The sequence below is a fragment of the Amyelois transitella genome, chromosome 19 (assembly GCF_032362555.1).
Source record: "Amyelois transitella isolate CPQ chromosome 19, ilAmyTran1.1, whole genome shotgun sequence".
NCBI classification, from domain to species: Eukaryota; Metazoa; Arthropoda; class Insecta; order Lepidoptera; family Pyralidae; genus Amyelois; species Amyelois transitella.
The window spans coordinates 2,756,577-2,777,838 of NC_083522.1; the positions used below are offsets into that span (position 1 = coordinate 2,756,577).

Consider the following 21,262-nt stretch of genomic DNA (forward strand, 5'->3'; position numbering starts at 1 on the left):
AATAATAAAAATGTTAAAAAAAAAACGCGCTAATAGTACACTACCTCAGAGGTGGCAAGGAAACGGATGCATATTATGACGCTTGCAACTTTTTGCATCGTTATATCACAAAAACGGTACCTTTTTTATAGATAACTTTATGATCTACAATTTATGTCTGAGGTAATTTTCCGATTTGAAAAACTTACCGTTTTAAAGAAAATTGCGATACACCCATTTTTTACCTTTGACCGTGAGTAAATTTTTTTCCTTAAACCGGAATCATGGGGAATTTTGAAATAATGCTTTTGATTGTGTTTTAAATAATTATACTCATTTTCAGCTTGATGGGAATTAATGTAGCTATGTAGCATTAAACAGTACTGTACCGTTATTCGAAGCTTATTATATGAGAGAGGGGCAGCTATTTCCGGTCCTAGTACTAGTCTTGACTTCCGGTTTAGGTCCACGCATCCCTCCTTCCGTCTCCTACCACGCCTCCCCCCACCAAGCGACACTAGCGCCACCACAGGCAGTTGGATTTTGAAGTCCAATATTTTCCTCATTGGCGTTTTTATTTCCGTCCGAGACGGTTCTACAATACGCATTACGCATATTTGTGACCGCATAATCGGTACTAGTCAAATATTCTAGGAGAAATTGTAAAAGGAAAAATATTTGAGAAATTGTAAAAGGTATTTCATATCGAAAAAACTGTGAGTACTTTTAAATTATTAATTTCTCCTTAAAACTTCCGTATCTGTTCGAAACAACAGATATTCTAACTGTGATACAGTTCATAGATAGTGTTTTGGTTTACCTATCTAATAAAATATAAAACTACCTTCAATATTTTTGTCAGTTCATTTGGTTATTTTTCCAAACGCTTTGTTCGTAAATTGTTTTTAACTTATTTCCTTTGTCATATCTAACGTCCACGGACGGGTTCAAAGCCCGTAATTCGTTAAGGTTTCTTTCAGAGTTTCTTTCAGTATGAATGAAGAAACCCCAACAGAGCGCACTGTTGGTGAAATTGGAAACGATCGCCCGAAAGCGAAAAATAAAAGGAAGCACTCTGAATCATCGAGTTCAGACTCCAGTTCATCCTCATCTAGCTCATCAAATGATCATGGACGCAAAAAGAGGAAAAGACAGAGGCTTAACGTGAGTAACCGCATGTTTAAAAAGCTGATCAGGGAGGTAAATGAACTTAAGAGCCACGTAGCCTCTACAACTAACATACACAATACTCCATCCTGTAATGATAGCATTGACCCTTATGTCAGTGGGGAATTATATGAGTCAGACAATCAATCACGTCATGGTTCTTGTCCAGATTCTAACCAAGCAAAGCTCAATTTTACCTTGAGCACTAAAATCAAAGAACCTTCTATCCCTAACACCCCTGATCATATGCTTCAACAATTAATGAAACTACAGCGGTTTAACAGCTCTGACTGGAACAGTGTGCGTTATGCTGACGTACAGAAAACCTGCTTGCACTCTCCGGGTTTTACCAGCTTAGAAGCGAATGATGAGGTAAAGCAATACGACAATTCCAGATCATATGTCAACATGGAGAAGGCATTTGCAGGCATCACATTTGCTTTGTTACAACAAGGTGAGGCCTTACAAATAGAGATGCAAAATCTCCTTTTACTAGCAAGTCAAAATGGTTCACTATCATACACCGAAATTCACGAAAAATTAAACAGCATGTTTTTAGAAAGTGGTTACAGTAAAGCAGCAAACGAGACCATGCAATTAGCTTGTGGGCATAGAGCGGAGATTATTCAGCAACGCAGAGAAAATATCCTCTCTTTGGTGAAGGATCCGCTTCATAAAAGCTGTCTACGGAAAATACCTCCATCAAGTTCGAACTTATTTGAAACTGAAAGATTTAGCTCCGCTTTGGAAAAAGCTGGCGGCATCAGGAAAGTCTTCTGGCAGAAAACCAGGGATCGCAACTCTGCTCCGCAGAACGGTCCCGGGACATCAGCGCATGGCACAACCCAGAAAAAGCCTCAATTCAGCCAGCAAAAAGGTACACAGTCAAAGAAGACAAAAGAGTATTCCTTTCAGGAAAAAAATAAGAGTCAAAGAGGAAACCCAGGACAAGGACCCAAGGACAAACCCAGGAGTAACAGATCCTTCTCTCCCTCATCCCGCCGGGATAGGAGAGACTCAAATAAAAGATACTGACTCTTCTCAGGCCTTCCGTGCCGGTCAGCTCAGTCTGTTTCCTCGTCACTGGCAGGATCGAGGGGCGCCGCCTCACATCCTCAACATGTTAAAAGGCTATCGAATACCACTTCGATCAAGGCCTACACCGAGAATGCCAAGTTTCCGACGTCAAACTCGAAACATAGGCGAAGCTGCTGCCATTATAAAAAGCTTTTAGAGCAAAACAAAGTATTGGAAACGGTAAAGTCTACACCCAGCTTTGTGTCGACAATATTTCCATGCCCCAAAGGCGACGGCACGTCAAGGCCCATATTCAACCTAAAAAACCCGAACAAATTTGTTTGTCCGGGAAAGTTCAGACTTATAAACATTCAAAAGGTACCAAATTTCATTCAATCAGGCAACTGGATGATGAATATCGATTTTCATCACGCCTACTTCCACTTACCTATCGCCAGGAGTCACAGACGGTTCCTATGGCTGATTTTTTGCAATCAGCTCCTACAAATGGTCTGCTTGCCCTTCGGGATCAGTTCTGCTCCAAAAGTGTTTGCAACAATGGCGAATTGGATCGCACAACAACTGAAAAACGAAGGAACTCTAGTACTAGTGTATCTAAACGACTTCCTTTTAGTAAATCAGGATCGAGCATTATTACGCAACCAGACAACATTCGCACTGGACTTGCTCAAAGGTACATGGTTACCGAACCAACAGCATCTCCACTACAATTCGAAGGAAATGCTCGCTATTATCAATGCATTAAAAGATCACGGTCGGCACCTGAACTCTACGACCTTGGCCATGAAATGAAACAACGAAACAGTTTCCTACCTCCGCAAGGAAGGGGGAACGAAATCCACAGCCCTGATAAAACTTACTTGCTTAACAGCAATTCAACTACTCAACTATATTCACCTGAATATTTACCACATCTCAGGAAGTTTCAACTGCAAAGCAGACTGTCTGTCACGGGGTGCACCCTCCCCAGTATGGCTTCACCTTCAATCTGCTATGACTCTGAAGGTGTTCAAAAAGTGGGGCTATCTGGTAATCGATCTACTCACATCACGTCGGGCTCACGTAGTTCCCTACACATTGCTCGACAGAGCGCAAGTTCACGATGCATTCAACAAAACATGGACTTACCACCTAGCATGGGTGTTTCCTCCATCACATCTGAACAACGCATCAGCGAATTATCTGACTGCCCCCTTCATCGTAATAAATCTACGCTAAGTTCTGATAGACTTATTGACAGGACTACCTCCATCCAAAGCATTAGAAATGACTTAGGAGATATGGAAATGTGGGGGTGGAGTCAACACTTAACCAATTGGTCAACAGAACAACGTGAATTGCTGTCATCAAGTTGGCGTAGGTCCACGCTTAACACTTATCGGCCCGCATTGAAGAGATGGATAAAGTGGGCAAAGGAACAAGGTATAATCCATCGGGATCTGATTTCGCGCGTTTCCTAGCCGACTTACACCAAAAAGAAGAGCTCTCACTTAGCACTATTCTTGTCCATAAATCTGCTATTTCTACATTTGTCAACCCAGAAGGCCAAGAGAAGTTAAGGAACAATGTATAATCCATCGGGATCTGATTTCGCGCGTTTCCTAGCCGACTTACACCAAAAAGAAGAGTTCTCACTTAGCACTATTCTTGTCCATAAATCTGCTATTTCTACATTTGTCAACCCAGAAGGCCAAGAGAAGTTAAGCTCTAATAGCCTGGTAAAGCAAGTGCTAAAAGCCGTTGCTTTAGCGACCCCTAGACCTAGAAAACCACCCATTTGGGATACGGATATCCTTATTCGCTTTTTGAGCATAAAGGCGACCGGTCAATCTGAGGTATTAGAGGCAGCAAAAAGAACAGCAACCATTCTTCTACTCTGTTCAGGAAGACGAGTGCATGACCTCACATTACTAAGAATTTCACCTGAATACTACTCAGTGTCAGAAGATGCAATAATTTTCACACCTGCCTTCGGCTCTAAAACCGATACCGATAAAAGACGACAATCCAATTGGAAATTGATGCCGAATGAGGAGAATAACCTACTCTGTCCAGTATACTGGGTAAAACATCTAATTGCCCTTACGCAAGAACGAAGATCCCGGGCTAAAAGTGATTGTCTTTTTGTAACCATAACAGGAACCCCTAAACCCGCTTCGCGTACAATTATCGGAGGCTGGGTGAAGAAACTACTTAATGACGCGGGAATAGAAGCCACTCCAGGAAGTCTGAGATCAGCTGTTGCATCTAAGAGTTGGATAGAAAATTTCCAACTGGAAGACATACTTTCCAGGGGAAACTGGAAATCTGCTAATACGCTCTTTAGATTTTATCGGAGAGAGTTAACACCCTCCTCAGCACATGCTCACTCTATTTCCGCTTTGTTTACTCCTACAGATGATTGATTAATACACTAAATTAGAAAATCATATGCTCAGATTTCATATTTTCTTTTTATAATTTTGTTTGTTATAATTTATATATTTGTCTACATATAGTAACAATGTGTTGATTTACAATAAAACATTAATAATCACCTATGCCTCGTCACTGCTGGCACCTATACCATCTACCTATATTTTAATAAAAATATAGATTCGATGACTTTAAAGTCTTTTTGATCACATTGACGTTCCCTAGCGACCACCAGGCGATAATAGACAAATCTCTCATATAATAAGCTTCGAATAACGGTACAGTACTGTTTAATAGCGACATTTTACCTGAAAATAAAATGTTTATTAAACATACTTACCTTATTCGAAGCTTAGTTTATACATCTACCTGGTGTTATAAAAACTACTCAATGAGGAAAATATTGGACTTCAAAATCCAACTGCCTGTGGTGGCGCTAGTGTCGCTTGGTGGGGGGAGGCGTGGTAGGAGACGGAAGGAGGGATGCGTGGACCTAAACCGGAAGTCAAGACTAGTACTAGGACCGGAAATAGCTGCCCCTCTCTCATATAATAAGCTTCGAATAAGGTAAGTATGTTTAATAAACATTTTATTTTCAGGTAAAATGTCGCTATTTTTTTCATAGTAATTAGTAGCGGCCCGCTTGTGCAGCAAACGGTTCAAGCCAAAGCCGACTTTAGGCGCTACAGGTTACGGCGCTAAATCCACTGCGGGTAACGCAACGTGTGTTCGCGGTTCTACAGAACAACGTCTATGGATAAACTGAAAAATTAAGATTTTTTTTCTTCGTATTTTTTCGGGATAAAAAGTATCCTATTTTACGCCCAGGATAATAAGGTATAATTATACCAAGTTTCATCAAAATCGAACCGTTAGTTTTCACGTGATGCCTAAACATACAGACAGACAGACAAAAATTTTTTTAATCACATTTTTGTGTTTGGTATCGATCCAGTAACACCCCCTGCTATTTATTTTTTCAATATTTTCAATGTACAGAATTGACCTTTCTACAGATTTATTATATGTATAGATAGAAGATAGATTAACTATCACGAGTTGTCTCGATGCTCGATAGATGGCGTTGGCATCGAGATAGATCGCGCTATGGTTTCGTTACCGTCATTTAGCTAGGTAGCGTAAAATATTATAATTTATCGTGTAATTTTAGCAGCGCCCCTAGCGGACATACGCGAAACTACATATTACACACTACAAATATTTTGATTTGAAATTATTATTCGTTTGATTCATTAACTTTTAACTTGACTTATTTAACTTATTTTACTCTCTATTTCAGTTAATTTTTGATTTGTTGATTAGATTTGATATTTTTGATAGTATATTTAGTTAGTGTTGGATAAGTTTTATAGTGTGAGTTGATTTTTTAATATTTTCTTCATTTTTTATTCATTTCTTTGTTACTTTATTAGTCTTAGTTAATTTCCATAGATATAGTTTTAGTTAAAAAATTTCTAATTAAAATGGTTCAAGAAATTTTGTTTGTTAATGGGAATTATATTCCTCATGCTGTGGTAGATAATCATCCCTGAGTAACACAGGCTATATTTAATTCCAGTTGTAACAAGATTTCAGCCTGTGGAAGAAAAAGCCCTGTCGAGATCATTAAAAAACGCTATATATAACCGAATTACACGTGGGCGAAGCCGGGGGCGGAAAGCTAGTTGTCTATAGAATAGCAGCGCCTTTCCCCCAAGGGGTAAGTGCAGAGATGAGAGTGACGATTATTATCTTAAAAAATGTCATCTTGTACAGGTAGTGGCGTTCTATCACGGCCTGAACAGCAGCTACAAGCCAGTTGCTGGCAAGGCCATCCACTGGCCTGGCGGGAAACGGGGCCCGCCCCCCGACACGCCGCGTTGTGGGTTTTTAGGCACCGACCCCATGTGCCAAGGAGGTAAACGAATGATTATTATTATTTATGGTCCTCTCCACACTGGGCGTCCTTCGAGCGTCGTCGGCTTACAAGCGATGCGATGTGCACTTACCTGTTTGATGCACATACATTCTATATAGTCGATGCCGTGTCGACGCTGCATAGGATGACTGACCCTCGAATAATGCCCAGTGTGACGGGCCCTATGAAAACAGATATGACTCACCTCATACTCATACCTCATAATAATTCCCGAATTTCAAATTTCAATGAAATCCATTCAGTGGTTACATATGTTTATGCATTGTCGGCGATGTCAATCACCTTTCTCTGTTACATGTTCAGATGAAAACGTCTTTTGTGTTTTATTTTTATCATTTCCGTGTTTCGTGGACAACGCGATATGGTTTTTGTTACGAAATATTCCTACTATTTACTTATTTACCTACATTAGTACCCATTAACGTATATATTAATTTTGTTAAATTAATTATGTCAGAATTCTTGTTTCAATCCCATCATAAAGTCAAATAGCTGAACGTGGTCTTTTAGTCTTTTCAAGGCTGTTGGCTCTGTCGGCAATGGATATAGTCGTGGCTATATGTTTGTATGTAGAGTTCTTGTACCTGTGTTTTAAACTATGTATGTTTGTATGTTACATTTTGGCGAATTCTCGGAAACTTTTTAATCAAAACTTTTCCTGTTCGCGCCATTTTCACCAATTACTATTTGCCAATTCAACCACTGTCGATTCTCTTTGTTCCAATCTTCGTTTTTTTTTCATTCATTTACGTCTACAAAGTTTAGATTGCTCGTACAACTTCGTGGCGTGAATGACCATTTTAATTAAAATTTCTCTGATTATTGTGAAACAAAAGTGAATTAAAAAAGGAACTAATTAATTTACGGTTAGTTAAAACTACTTTCATTTCTTACCCTTGGACATCGACCTGCGGTCTGACAAATAATTTATGTGTTTAGGATTTATATAATTCTTAATATTTTTAATCAATTTATGCACGTAAAATGTACAACAAGTGGACTTTATGACATATTAGGACCAAACTGAGATGGATGTAAGATGATTTTTTTACTATCATCCCAAGTTCTAACTTAACATATTAACGAATACCCTCAAAACTGCGCCACCGATTTTGATGATATTTAGCACAGTGATATACTAACCCTCCAGTTATATAAGCTTTTCTAGATAATTTCAAAGTTAAGAAAATTTCTCTGTAAGGTCGTATAAACACAAAAACTATAGGTGACGGATTTTGATGAAATTTGGCAGACACATAGACTAGACCTCCAGGAGTTAAATTATTTCATAACAAAATGTTATTTATTTTTTCCGTTTCTTTTCACGCTGCTTAGAGGCCCAAACCGTAATAATTTATTGTTTTATTGGTCTGGCGATATTTCTTACGTTCGCCGTGACAGCTGCCTGCGTCGCTTACAAGTAAGTATAAGAATCTATTATCTTTTTATGAACTTCCAACCTTAACACAATGCTCGCCCAGCGAAATATTATGTGCTTTTTGTGATATTTGTTCGAAGATTTTCGTGGAATATTTTTAACCGTTTTCCGTTTTTTTTATTGTGTAACTTTCTTTTTTTTAAGAATTTTTATGTTTTTTCGTTTGTAAATTGTTTATTGTAAATAACAGAATGATAACTGTGAACAATAAGGTACTATGCACAATGGCGGATGTAGGTAATTGACGAATACACAGTGACGCACGTATCTATGTTCGTATGCAAGATATTTTGTTGTCTTATATGTGTGGACTACCGACTATGTTAGTCAAATAATTAAGTTCTTATGGCAGATAGTGAAAATATTACATCGTAGAGTACTTTTTCTTCAGAAAACTCTTACGTGAGTGAAGTTCTTGGCTAAAGCTAAACAATTATAAATGATAAAAGTGAGATAAGATGTAGGCACAGCTCTACTTAGTTGGAATATAAATAGGCGTCTGACATATGAAAAACGAACATCTTAGGGCTTTGCCCTCTCAGTTATAAATTGACAGAGTGGCATAAAATATGATGGATGGGTTTAGTCGAACTCACACAAAAGAACTAAGGGATAGGCTTATAAAGTTGGGATTTATTCTTTAAGGCGATGGGCTAGCAACCTGTCACTATTTAAATCTCAATTCCACCTTTGAGTCAAACAGCTGAACGTGGCCCTACAGTATTTTTGAGGTTGTTGGCTCTGTGTAACTATATTTTACGATCTTTAATTTGTAATCAGTCATCTATATGTATGACTATTTATATGTATAACCGTCATCGTGATGAATTAGATTTCAACGCAATCTCAAGTTTATGAGCCTTTCCCTTAGTCGCCTTTTACGACATCCGGGTGAAAGTTATAGAGTGGTGCTACTCTAAAGAGCCAAACCAAATGATTCAAATCTCTGCACTTTCGTATGGCTCACAATTATTGAGTTGCAATTATAGCATAAGGTATGCGTGACTACCAGCATAACCCACCCATCACCTGCATATCACAGAAGATCTCACATCAATAATTCGGTTTAAAAAAAAATGTAAGCGTTTTTTTTTAAATCTCTATTGTACATATTTTACGCTACCGAAAACCTCAACCAAAATGGATTAAAACTCGTATTGCCATTATTTTAATTAAAACATCTGTACAACAAATAAAACAAAACAAAGTAGGAAATAAATATTATACATTCCAGGTATCGACAAAAATCAAACTGAATTCACTGGTAATTTTTTTTTTTTTTTTTTTACGGGACAAATTACACTGATTGAGTTAGCCTCGAAGTAAGTTCGAAACTTGTGTTACGAGATACTAACTCAACGATACTATATTTTATAATAAATACTTATATAGATAAACATCCAAGACCCAGGCCAATCAGAAAAAGTTCTTTTCTCATCATGCCCTGGCCGAGATTCGAACCCGGGACCTCTGTTGTCACAGACAAGCGTACTACCGCTGAGCCACAGAGTCCGTCAAATCTTCTCATTAACTAGATTTCGTGATAGTGATTATTGTTCAAAGAAGATCTGAATTTGTATTTGGGGCATGTTTGCTTATCGTTAACTACTAATCAAGCATTTTGAAATAGCAATTGCGCTCAGTCCAATTTGACGTAGCTAACACGTTTATTATGACTAGAATGGTAAGTTAACGAGGGATTTTCGGAAAATTGTCTCTTAGTCTCTTAGTGCACTATTAGATTTCGTTAGGAATCTTCATGTCAAATTTGAAATCTTTTGGGATGTGCGTTGATACCCTATATCAGACATACAGGCACATAGGTAATCTCGGCCCATCTCGACCCCAAATCATATTATAATTAATCTATATTTGTGTCCTTAGACAAGCACGAATCGACGCCGAGCTAAACAACATGGCGTGGCGGGTGCGCCCCGAGGAGGTGCTGGTGGAGGTGGGCACAGGACTCGGAGCCAGCCCAGCTCTGCACAACATTAACGAGGCAGTCAAGGTACGACATTTTTTAAACTAATGTTTTTATGCTTTCTTGTGCGACACTTTCTTTATAAGAGTGCTGTGCACGTGGTTATAAGACTCTTCTGAATAAGTATATTAGTGGCTTGGATTTATAGCTTTTTTTTCCACTACCGTAAGCATTAGTTAAGGTAGCATTGTCGCCGCGTTGCCTCGGCATTGAATGGACAAGAGGAGGTATAATAGGAACGTTCTTGTTGTTCCTAATAGCAGCCTCCGAATCTACGCTTTGGGTCATCTGATTCCTAAGCGAAGCATCGAATTCTGAGTTTACTTTAGATTTATAGAACAGAACAGAAGGACTAACAACTACAAACATATATATACATATATATATATGGTCACGTCTGTATCTCTTGCGGGGCAGACAGAGCCAACAGTCTTACAACTAGTTTATTAAAAATTCTAATTCAATGCAAGGAGTTAATAATCCGAAAACTATATAAAATTGCCAAACCTTGACAGGGCGTTGATTAATATAATATTCTTTAGTTTAGTTTTTATAAAACTATTTACATCGTTTAAATCTTGTATTTCGTACAACAACGGCCTTAAGTATAAAACGAGCATTATATACTACGTCCATTTAATTAACAACTACCAGGTAATCTCGTTAATTGAATGGCACATAAATGCCTCTCGTAGTTAGTGCCAATTAAGCTCAAGTGCCGTGGAATTAATTAATGAGTGCAACTTTTATTGTATGCATTCAATTGTGATCAATGTCAATCTGGAATTTATTTTATTTCTTGCGTAATAAAGTGGTATTAGATATAAATTTATTGTGTATCGTAAATAGCAATGCTTTCAAAATTCAAATACTACGTCTAAAATATATTTACACCATAAAATCGAGAGGGCTACAATCAACCTTTTCAATTTTACTGCAAATGCACCTCTATTACGCATGTCATAGAGTTCCATGCAGGGTAACTAGATATGAGTTAGTTGTCCTATCATTTGCGAAAACCGAGCTAGGAAAATTGGAACACGACTCGAAGCCAAGAGAAACAGTAATATCATACAAAAATTTCATCCAGAATAAAGCTTATAATGTTTCATAAAATATGTTAGAGATCTTGTTCATACTTATTATACTACACCGAAGTATATTAACTGAACTAATTGAACATAACAATTGAAATTTAATTTTAATGGTGTATACTACAGTGAACTCATGTTTTCAACGCCTTTTAAAAACTATATTTGCCTTACATAATATTTAATTTTTATTTTTTTCTTAGTGGCCAGTTTCAGCCATAAAAAGTTTGTACAGATGATATGCAAACAAATGAACAAGTTACTCCCAGCATTCAGTACCACAAATAAGTATTCTGAAATTCAATGAAAATAATGGTCTAAACTGGAAATCTAATGTTGTAAACCTCGTCACGGCGAGCGTCATAAAAGTTCTTCACTTTTTGAGTATTCATCATAATAATGGATTAGTTTCGCAGACATTTCGATATTTTTGGGACGTATTTTTTGTCACAACATGGCCGACCCGGTAATTAAACTTCCCAAAAGTTACGTTACAAAGTAAACCTTTAGCCAATTTCCGAGCGCAGAGTAACTTCGTGTTTTCGAAAGTTGAGGAAAATATTGCTCTTTTATATAGTTATTGAACAGATTTAGTTGGGTATTATGTTATTCTTTTAGATTATGTGTTGGAATTTTATATTTTAGATATATTTCATCTGAAAACGGTGAGTTTGACTGATAAATGAAAGAGGTGTTGTGGCAAGAGGAAAGATCCCAAGTTTATAAGCCTATCCCTTAGTCGCCTTTTCCGACATCCATGGGAACGAGATGGAGTGGTCCTATTCTTTTTTTTTATTGCCGGGAACCACACGGCATTAAATAAAGGTGTTTTACCTAATTTGTCTATCATTTACTATTAATGTATTTAAGTCCACCTTAAATAAATGTACCTATATCTAACTATCACATATTTATGTCGAACCAGTTATCCCTCGGTTGGAGTGGACGAGGTAGCAACGCGACTTCAGTGGGGACCAGCGCCTCCATCACGCTGACTTCCTTCACCGTGGGCCTGTTCAAGGGAAACCGGGTGGCGGTGAAGAAGATCCACAGGAAGAAACTGGACCTTAACAAGAAGCTGCTTTGGGAGATTAAACAGGTACCCAAATAACAGTTAAAATGAGGAAATAGGTTTGTTTAAGGTTTTGTACTTAAGTAAAAGGTTTCGTATAACCTTTTACTTAAGTACAAAACCTTAAACAGCCTGATTGAACTTTATTTTTTTTTTTTTAAATCGTACATGTGATCCTTTGGTCACCAACCAGACTTTGTCTACTGTTAATATGTATGTTTATAAAAACGAAATATTTTTTTTCAAACATAAAGAATCTATTTTTGTATTCCAGAGAAAGATTTTAAGTTGCTTATTTAATTTACGCGGATGAATATTTATTCTACGGTTTTTCCCAGGCTGGAATTTCCACGATGAATATTCAATTTATGGAAACAAGCGCTAAGAAAAAATAAGCAATGTTGCCCTGGGAACTTTTATTTTACCTGTAGCGAAAAAAGGTAAAATAAACTTTTTTCGTTCAATATAATAATAACTACTGGCCACTTACATATGTATTTCATATTTGAAAAAAGAAAGCTAAAAAAGAGTGCGATATTTTATTGTTTTCTATGTTCATCGTTTTAATTTTCATCCCGGTATAACCATTACAGCTCATACAAACGTTTTTAATTATTATTTTCATTTCATATTAAGTGTTATCTACTATATTGTCATGTGTCTATAATTTCTATAGATATTAGAAAAAATATAACCAAATACCTTTTCAATCCTCCGAAATTACTTCCATGTTTTCGAACCCAAGGCCCGCAACGTGTCCCACGAGAACACTGCCCGGTTCATTGGCGCTTGCGTGGACTGTCCCCTGGTGTTCATCCTCACGGAGTACTGTCCCAAGGGATCCCTGAAGGACGTCCTGGCGAACGATGAGCTGCAGCTGGACTGGAACTTCAGGACTTCGCTGGTTCATGACATAGTACAGGTGAATTCTGCGTTGAAACCAAAAGCTTCTCTTTTGCTACAAGGGACATGAAATAGACTTCACATCTTGCGAATTTGTACTTTTATGGACTCATCAATAAAATTTGAAAACATATTGCCTAAGAATTAAATGATTATTAAAGTATATTTGGGCTGCATCCATAATGGTTAATATTTGAAAACCCGGACAACAACCTAAACTAAGTAATATGACAACGTAAGTTAGAAGTACAAACCAGAACGGGGTCTTACTGTTTTCAATCTTACATACATACATACATACATAAAATCACGCCTCTCTCCCGGAGGGGTAGGCAGAGACTACCTCTTTCCACTTGCCACGATCTCTGCATACTTCTTTCGCTTCGTCCACATTCATAACTCTCTTCATACAAGCTCGGCGGTTTCGGGTACTTTGACCTGACCCTTTACCAGGACGTCCTTAATTTGATCAAGATACGTTCGTCTAGGTCTTCCCACTCCGACCTTTCCCTCCACACTCTCCTTGTATATCTGCTTAGTCAACCTGCTTTCATTCATCCTCTCCACATGACCGAACCATCTTAACATACCCTTTTCTATTCCTGTAACTACATCTTCTTTCACATCACAACATTCCCTTATCACGCTGTTCCTTATCCTGTCACTCAATTTCACACCCATCATACTCCTTAACGCTCTCATTTCCACTGCATTTATTCTGCTTTCATGCTTCTTTTGTCATACCCAACTTTCACTCCCATACATTAATGTCGGGACCAACACGCCCCTGTGCACAGCCAGTCGAGCCTTTTTGGATAGTTTCTGACTGCTCATAAAGGCATGCAAAGCTCCATTCACCATGTTCCCCGCGTTCACTCTCCTTTCAATATCACTATCATACTTGCCAATTCTTACCGTTCACACTTCAATCTTACCGTTTACCAAAATGTCCGGTTGAGTAGTAATACATAGTCGCCCAGTAAACTAAAATTCGTTGTTACTTTCCCATAATTTCCACACCATTATATGTATAATTCTTTGTTAAAAAAGAAATTATGTGAACACTACTTTATTTTGTCGGTTAATGTTATTTGTGATATTTTCATCAACAGTACCATAAACAATGGTCACTTGCCATAACTGTGACATCAGAAGTTTACGACAGAATGCGTTATAACGGGAGCCCCACAGTTACAACTAAACAATCACTCGGAAACTTTACGAGCTTGGTTAAACTGTGACGTTATTCACAGACGCATTATAATAGAATACATTAAAGTGGTACACTCAGTCCTTTATTAAAGTCTCCGTTATTCAGCTGGATGCAAAGCAGTTAGCAGTGAAGTCAATAGTTTAAAAGCTTAAATTTAAAGTAGTGTAAACGACCTCTGTGGCTCAGCGGTAGTGAGCTTGTCTACGTCAACCGGAGGTCCCAGGTTCAAATCCCGGCCAGGACATGATGAGAAATGAACTTTCTCTAATTGGCGTGGGTCATGGATGTTTATCTATATAAGTAATTATGAAATTATGAAATATACTATCGTTGAGTTAGTATCTCGTAACACAAGTCTCGAACTTACTGTGTAATTTGTCCCGAATATATTTTTATATTTTAAATGTAATTTGGAATGATGATCTAGTGGTGATTTCCACAGATTAAACTAGACACACTCCATCTTTAACTATCAATGTCACAAACAAAATGAATTATTAGGGCTAGTAAGTGGTAGTATTTGATTGGTAAAACTTTTTTTAATATGGCATAACTTTTGAAATATTATAACAATTGGGAACACATAATAATGAGAGAGAGAATATTAATTCTTATAAACATTTACTACATACATACATAAATCCCGACTCTTAACCCGGAGGGATAGGCAGAGACCACATCTTTCCACTTGCCACTTGACATTTACTTGTTGATTTTTTTTTTATTATTTCTCCTGTCACTACAAAACCGTCCGAAAGAAAATGAGAAATATATATCGCGTAATAAACATACAAATCCGCAAATAACAAACTACACCAGATCTTAATGCCACCAAAACAACAAAACTACCGATACATAAATCAATTACGGTGTTTCCCTCGTTCACCAGGGCATGTGTTATCTCCATGGCGGGCTCGGTGCGCACGGCAAGCTCCGATCTTCTAACTGCCTCATCGATGGACGATTCGTACTCAAGATTTCCGACTACGGCCTCAACACCCTGTGTACACCCACTGACTTGATAAAGGACGACACTTATTATTACAGTGAGTAATTGGGTTTGGGTCTACGAAAATAACTTAGTAGTATCGGTACAAATAGAATGGTTTGCTTAGTGATAGTCGTAATTTCAAAGAACAACTTTTGTAGTTTCATTCAGGTCAGTTAAGAAAGAGTATGTGGGAATTCTTCTTTAGGATTTGTTATTGTGCTAAACTATTAGTATATCTATTAAATTATGTTTAGCAAAATTTACCATTTCTTTTAAGTCATGTTGCCATTTTTCGTATGGAAAATCTTTTAGTTTAAACCCACTTTTACAGTTTGTAGCAGACCTCGAGCATCGTAGAGGTCTCTACGAAAATTCGTAGAGACCTCTACGAAATTTCGTAGAGACCTCTACGATGCCTACGATCGTAACATTATGTTGCAGACAAATATAAGTATACAAGTTCGCTGATGCGTGGAAGGGGTTTTAACTTTAATGTTTTTATAGATAACCATGTGTTTTTTTACATAATGAATAGACTGTGTTAAAAATATAAACAGCTGTTTGTCACACTGTAAGTTATGTATAACGTAGAAATTATGTAAGATTGGAAGATGTTTTTAATTAAAAGAGTTCTGCAATTCCCACGGGACAGAATCACCGGGAAAAAACTAGCATACCTACTCGTAAAGTCATAATTCAGTGAGCTTTAGAACTTTCCCAAAAAATTAATGCTTATTGTATTATGAAATTACAGTTTTATTTGAGTAACCGACAAAATATTGTTCTTTACTTGTTAAAAAAATGAAGAAACACAACGTCAGAACGTTGCGTTGGAGTGGGTCTTAACCTAGAAGAACGTACCCTGGTCAAATTAAGGTCAAAAGTAATCGAAACCTAAGGGTTTGCATGAAGAGAGATTTGTGGATGAAGTGAAAGAAATATGCAGGAAGGTATCGTAGGCTGCCTGCCCTTTTGGAAAAGTGACGTGATTTTATATAAGTTAATATGCAAGTAACCTAAAATAATAAGTCAACTTAGAAAAGAATTATGATAAAATATGTAATTGAATGTTGGCTTGTTCAAAATTTCAACAGCTGCCAAGTTCTCTGGAAAACAAGGGTTGATTGTTATAATATAGAAAAAAAATTATTTTAACCGTACGTTATCAAAATTTCGTTTGTCAGCTTAATAAAAACGAGTGCCGGTAAAGGTTAATTAAAATGAATCGATGCGGTAAAAACAGGTAGGAGTATTTCTCATTATTGTGGGACTGTAAAATTTTGACAACGTTAAAATTATGCTTTAACGAAAAATTGGTATTGTTCTGAACTATTTAATGAGATATTTTTTAATTACGTACTATTACAACTACGAACCAAGTTGGTTAGGTCATACGGCCTCCTATTAACTGGGTTATCAGACGAGATATTCTTCGTTTTATTAAATGCATTAATACACCGATTATTATTTAATATACTAATTAATATACCGATGGATATAATAAAATAGAAAATAAATATTCTCTTTGCCTTTTTGTATTAATATCCGGACCCACTGGACGGATTTAAATGTTTTTTGTTGTTGTGAAGGCGAAAACTTTAAGGTACAATATACATATAATACCTTAAAGTTACAGGTTGAATACCTAACTCTCAATAATATTATAGCCACCTGTACTATGATGTATTGATGCAAATAAACAATTGATTGATTATTTTAGAAGAAATATAATATTTAATAGTAGAATTTTAAGTGTGTTTCTATGATTTGTATATTTTTGTGCTGTAACAGAGAAATGTATTATACCACCTTCCGAATATACTAGCCGCGTTTGCTCACTAACAGAGCACCCTATATTCACTCCCTACAAAATCTCTTTAGTTTTCTTTAAGTTCTGTATGACTCATCCTATTCTAGGGGCTGACAATACTCGTTACAGAGAACAAAATAAATTTACCATCTCTTATCCAACGGCCTCTGTGGCGCAGCGGTAGTACGCTTGTCTGTGGCACCGGAGGTCCCGGGTTCGAATCCCGGCCAGGGCATGATGAGAAAAGAACTTTCTCTAATTGGCCTGGGTCTTGAATGTTTATCTATATAAGTATTTATTATAAAATATAGTATCGTTGAGTTAGTATCTCGTGACACAAGTCTCGAACATACTTCGAGGTTAACTCAATCTGTGTAATTTGTCCCGTATTTATATTTATCTATCTATCTATATAGAGCTACTATGGACAGCCCCGGAGCTGGTGGCTGCCAGCATATACCCTGGAGCGGCTGCCTCGCTGAAGGGAGACGTGTACAGCTTCGGCATTATTCTGGAGGAGATAGTCCTGAGGGCTGGGCCCTTCCATCATTGCACGGCCAATATGAGTAATAAAGGTAAGCTGCTTATGAAAATGCTGGCGAAATACACTTTTGTCAATACAAAACTTGTACAATTTTGTTTCTTGAGCTTCTTATCATTCACGGAAATTGTAAAAGTAAATCAAGGGGGAAAGCTTATAAACTTGGATTAGTTGGGAGGGGTGAGCCTGTGACTATGTCAAGCTCATCCTTGTTTCATCATTAAGCCATGCAGTGAAACATGGCCTGCGAATTTTGTGACCGGTGACTATGTTAAGCCCGTTGGGGATAAATGTGTTAACGTAGTTATTACTGTTGAATATTGTTTTTTCATTTTTTTTTTCACTACATAATTAACATTATATTAGTCGAAAATTATAATTCTATAAATGTTATCAATATTAATAAATTTGTCAAAGAGAAAAAAATATTAAAAAAAAAATTGGTGTATTAGTTATACTTACCTACTATCTATTGCCTATTATATTGATCAGATGAAATATCTTGTTACATTTCCGATCAATTGAAAATACAATTAAGCTCTCAAAATATTTATAAAAGTACCAAGTGAAATCATAGCTTTGATTTCAAAAATAAACAGGAGCTATTTCTATCTCGAAATATAAACTAAGATAATTGTATAAGTTGTATCTCATGAAAATTGATTAAACAAAGTACTTAAGCCGATTATTGGCCTTTGAGTATAAATTTGACGATAATTGGTATTTAAGGGTTATTAATAGAACGTTGTTGAAATACTATTTCAAATAAAGTACAGTGGACCACAAAGAAAAGTGTGTTATAATTAATTCGTATGCTTTTATGTGGTAACGAAGATAAAAAAGCGTATCATTACATACATCTGTATAGTAATTTCTTTTAGGAAAACCACTATCTCTAAAACTCAATTTTATAATTTACCTATTCAACTTAAAGAGACATTTAAGTATTATGACTTTTGAATCTTTCAACCCTATAAGGGATAAATATATCGAAATTATAAGAGTTCAATGTATTTTCATGGGTAACATTATCGGGTATTTCTCCGAAAGGCGCCAAGGCAACGACATACATAATTACTATTGTGAAATAATAATTTCTCATAATACCCTTTATTTTGATCAATGACTGTTTTATTCAAAGAAATAGTGTCCCGCGTCTGTGCGCGAGAGTCACCCCCCTTTCGGCCCGTGGTGTGCACCAGTGAGGTGACAGCGGGGGGAGGGGGCGCGGGGGCGGCAGCGGAGCTACTGGAGCTAGCTGCCAAGTGCTGGAACGAGATCCCTGATGAGAGACCAAGCTTCGACACCATCAATGCTAATTACATTAAGTAAATGTCTATATCTATAATGAATACTTTAATTCAGGCTCATTTTATAAACCAAGGTGACAGCTTCTATTCTATCATTAAGCCAAACAGCTGAACGTGGCCTACCAGTCTTTTCAAGTCATGTTGGCTCTGTCTACCCCACAAGGGATATAGACGTGACCATATGTATGTATGTAAGGTGACAACGGGTGGAGGGGATGCGGAGAACGGCGGCCGAACTTTGAAATCATCAATGCTAACTGCACCAAGTTTCTTTATCCTCCTGGATTTATTAGGTCGCATAAGCCTACCCATTTTTGACGCACGAATGTTCTGAGCGAAAAAATTAAATTCGAACACCGTCAACTACATATATAACATTAAAAGTATACCTACATTATGTAATTGCTCCACTTTAATAAAATTTCAATGAAATCCGATATTCCATTTAGAAAATAAATCAACCGTTATATGTATGAAAAGTTCAGGCATTTGGAGAATTGTTTAGTGTTAATTTCCACTTCACACAGGGGTTACTGTGACAACCTGATGGATGATCTTCTTCGTCGCATGGAGCAGTATGCCAACAACCTCGAATCCTTGGTGGAGGAGAAGACGGAACAGCTCTCGCTGGAGAAGAGGAGGTCGGAGGAACTGCTGTACCAGGTTCTACCAAGGTCCGTAGTAATTTTCGACAATGTACTTACTTACTCGTATTATGAGGCCATGTGGTTTCTGGTACTTATAGAAAAAGAACCACTCCATATCTTTCACTTGGATATAGTAAAAGGTGACTAAGGAATAGGCTTGTAATTGGGCTTTGAGGTCACGTTTAGGCATATTCCATGATGGAATAATAATTAAGATGCAGATTAAGTGACTGGTTGTTAATCTAACGCTTGAAAGAGGGTCTCAAGTTTGGATGCTTTTCCCTTGATATGCTTTAACAGTTACGGGAACGGAAGCAGCAGACCTGACGAGAGAATGTTATGTAACTTTTAATTCAAAATTTTAGCAGTGTATTGTAATGATATTCGTACTAACATTGACACTTGAAAGAAGAAATCTGGTAAAAGTATTGACATACATACCCACATACATATGGTCATGTCTATTCCTTGTGGGGTAGACAGAGGCAACAGTCTTGAAAAGATCTAATGGCCACGTTCAGCTATTAATTAAGGCTTACTGATAGAATTGAGATTCAAATAGTGACAGGTTGCTAACCCATCGCCAAAAAAGAATCCCAAGTTTGTAAGCCTATCCCTTAGTCGCCTTGTACGACATCCATGGGAAAAAGATGGAGTGGTCCTATTCTTTTTTGTATTGATTACATGCTTATTCAAAGTATCATGAATGGTTATACTCAGTTTTATATCAACATCGAATTCAATAAGAATTATGTGTGCGTGGTGTATCGCAGTAAAACGTTTTACTGCTCCTAACAGCGAATTGATTCAATTGTCTGTTTATTTCGTGATTAACGCCTTTTATTTCTGGGAACATACATACATATATCTTGGTATATACATTGTATCTTAATGTTGCTCTTTGGTTGTTTGGTGTTGGCTACAAATCGTATATTATACAACCGTAAAGATGGATAATGTTACGAAACATATAGGGGTCAAGCCGTGCCCTGGGGCTTTTGGAATTTCAGGATAAAAAGTCCTCATATTATTCCATGTGTAATAAATTCATCAAAATCCCTTCAGTAAATTTTCTATTGGTGTCCTGCGGTTCTTGGCACCAACAGAAAAAATAATAGGACCACTCCATCTCTTTCCCATGAATGTCGTAAAAAGCGACTAAGGGATAGGCTTATTAACTTGGGATTCTTCTTTTAGATGAGAGGCTAGCAACCTCTTGTGACTATATGAATCCCAATTCTCATGCAGCTAAACAGCTGAATGTGTCCTATCAGTCATTTCAATACTGTTGTTTGTATCTACCCCGCAAGGGATGTAGACGTGATTATATGTATGTATATTTTGCTTGAAAGAGTAATGAAAATGTGTCCACACATCCTAAGAGACTTAATAATATTAGTTATTTTTCCTACGAATTCCGTGCGCGCCCGACGATATGTTAGGAATTCCTTTATAAGAACGTAAACTGAGGAACCTAAATTTCAAATTTTCCTTACACTGTCTATGATCAACAATTTTGCAACAACGCAAAAAGCTGCCTGATGAGCTACAATATTCATATATACTATATATCTTTGCCTACGGTTAATTTCCATTGTTAAGTTCAAAGATCTTTATTTCTCAATAAGACATATATAGTCACTTAGCTGAAAATCTACAATATACTTAAAATAAGTTTTATCGTTTGCACTGCCACTGGGTAATCTGGGTATACGAACATTATC

The 21,262-nt window shown here is 37.0% G+C and overlaps 1 protein-coding gene across 1 annotated transcript in view; it reads left to right on the plus strand.

The window, feature by feature from the left end:
• The window catches only part of LOC106137231 (atrial natriuretic peptide receptor 1), a 70,216-nt gene that overhangs the window by 42,903 nt on the left and 6,051 nt on the right, over window positions 1–21,262 (plus strand). The window contains exons 10-18 of the mRNA XM_060949733.1: window positions 6,376–6,517; window positions 7,874–7,958; window positions 9,861–9,987; window positions 11,977–12,150; window positions 12,869–13,045; window positions 15,129–15,285; window positions 17,457–17,615; window positions 18,723–18,909; window positions 19,419–19,565. Coding sequence (XP_060805716.1) covers window positions 6,376–6,517; window positions 7,874–7,958; window positions 9,861–9,987; window positions 11,977–12,150; window positions 12,869–13,045; window positions 15,129–15,285; window positions 17,457–17,615; window positions 18,723–18,909; window positions 19,419–19,565 — 1,355 coding nt within the window. The remainder of the gene's footprint in view (window positions 1–6,375; window positions 6,518–7,873; window positions 7,959–9,860; window positions 9,988–11,976; window positions 12,151–12,868; window positions 13,046–15,128; window positions 15,286–17,456; window positions 17,616–18,722; window positions 18,910–19,418; window positions 19,566–21,262) is intronic.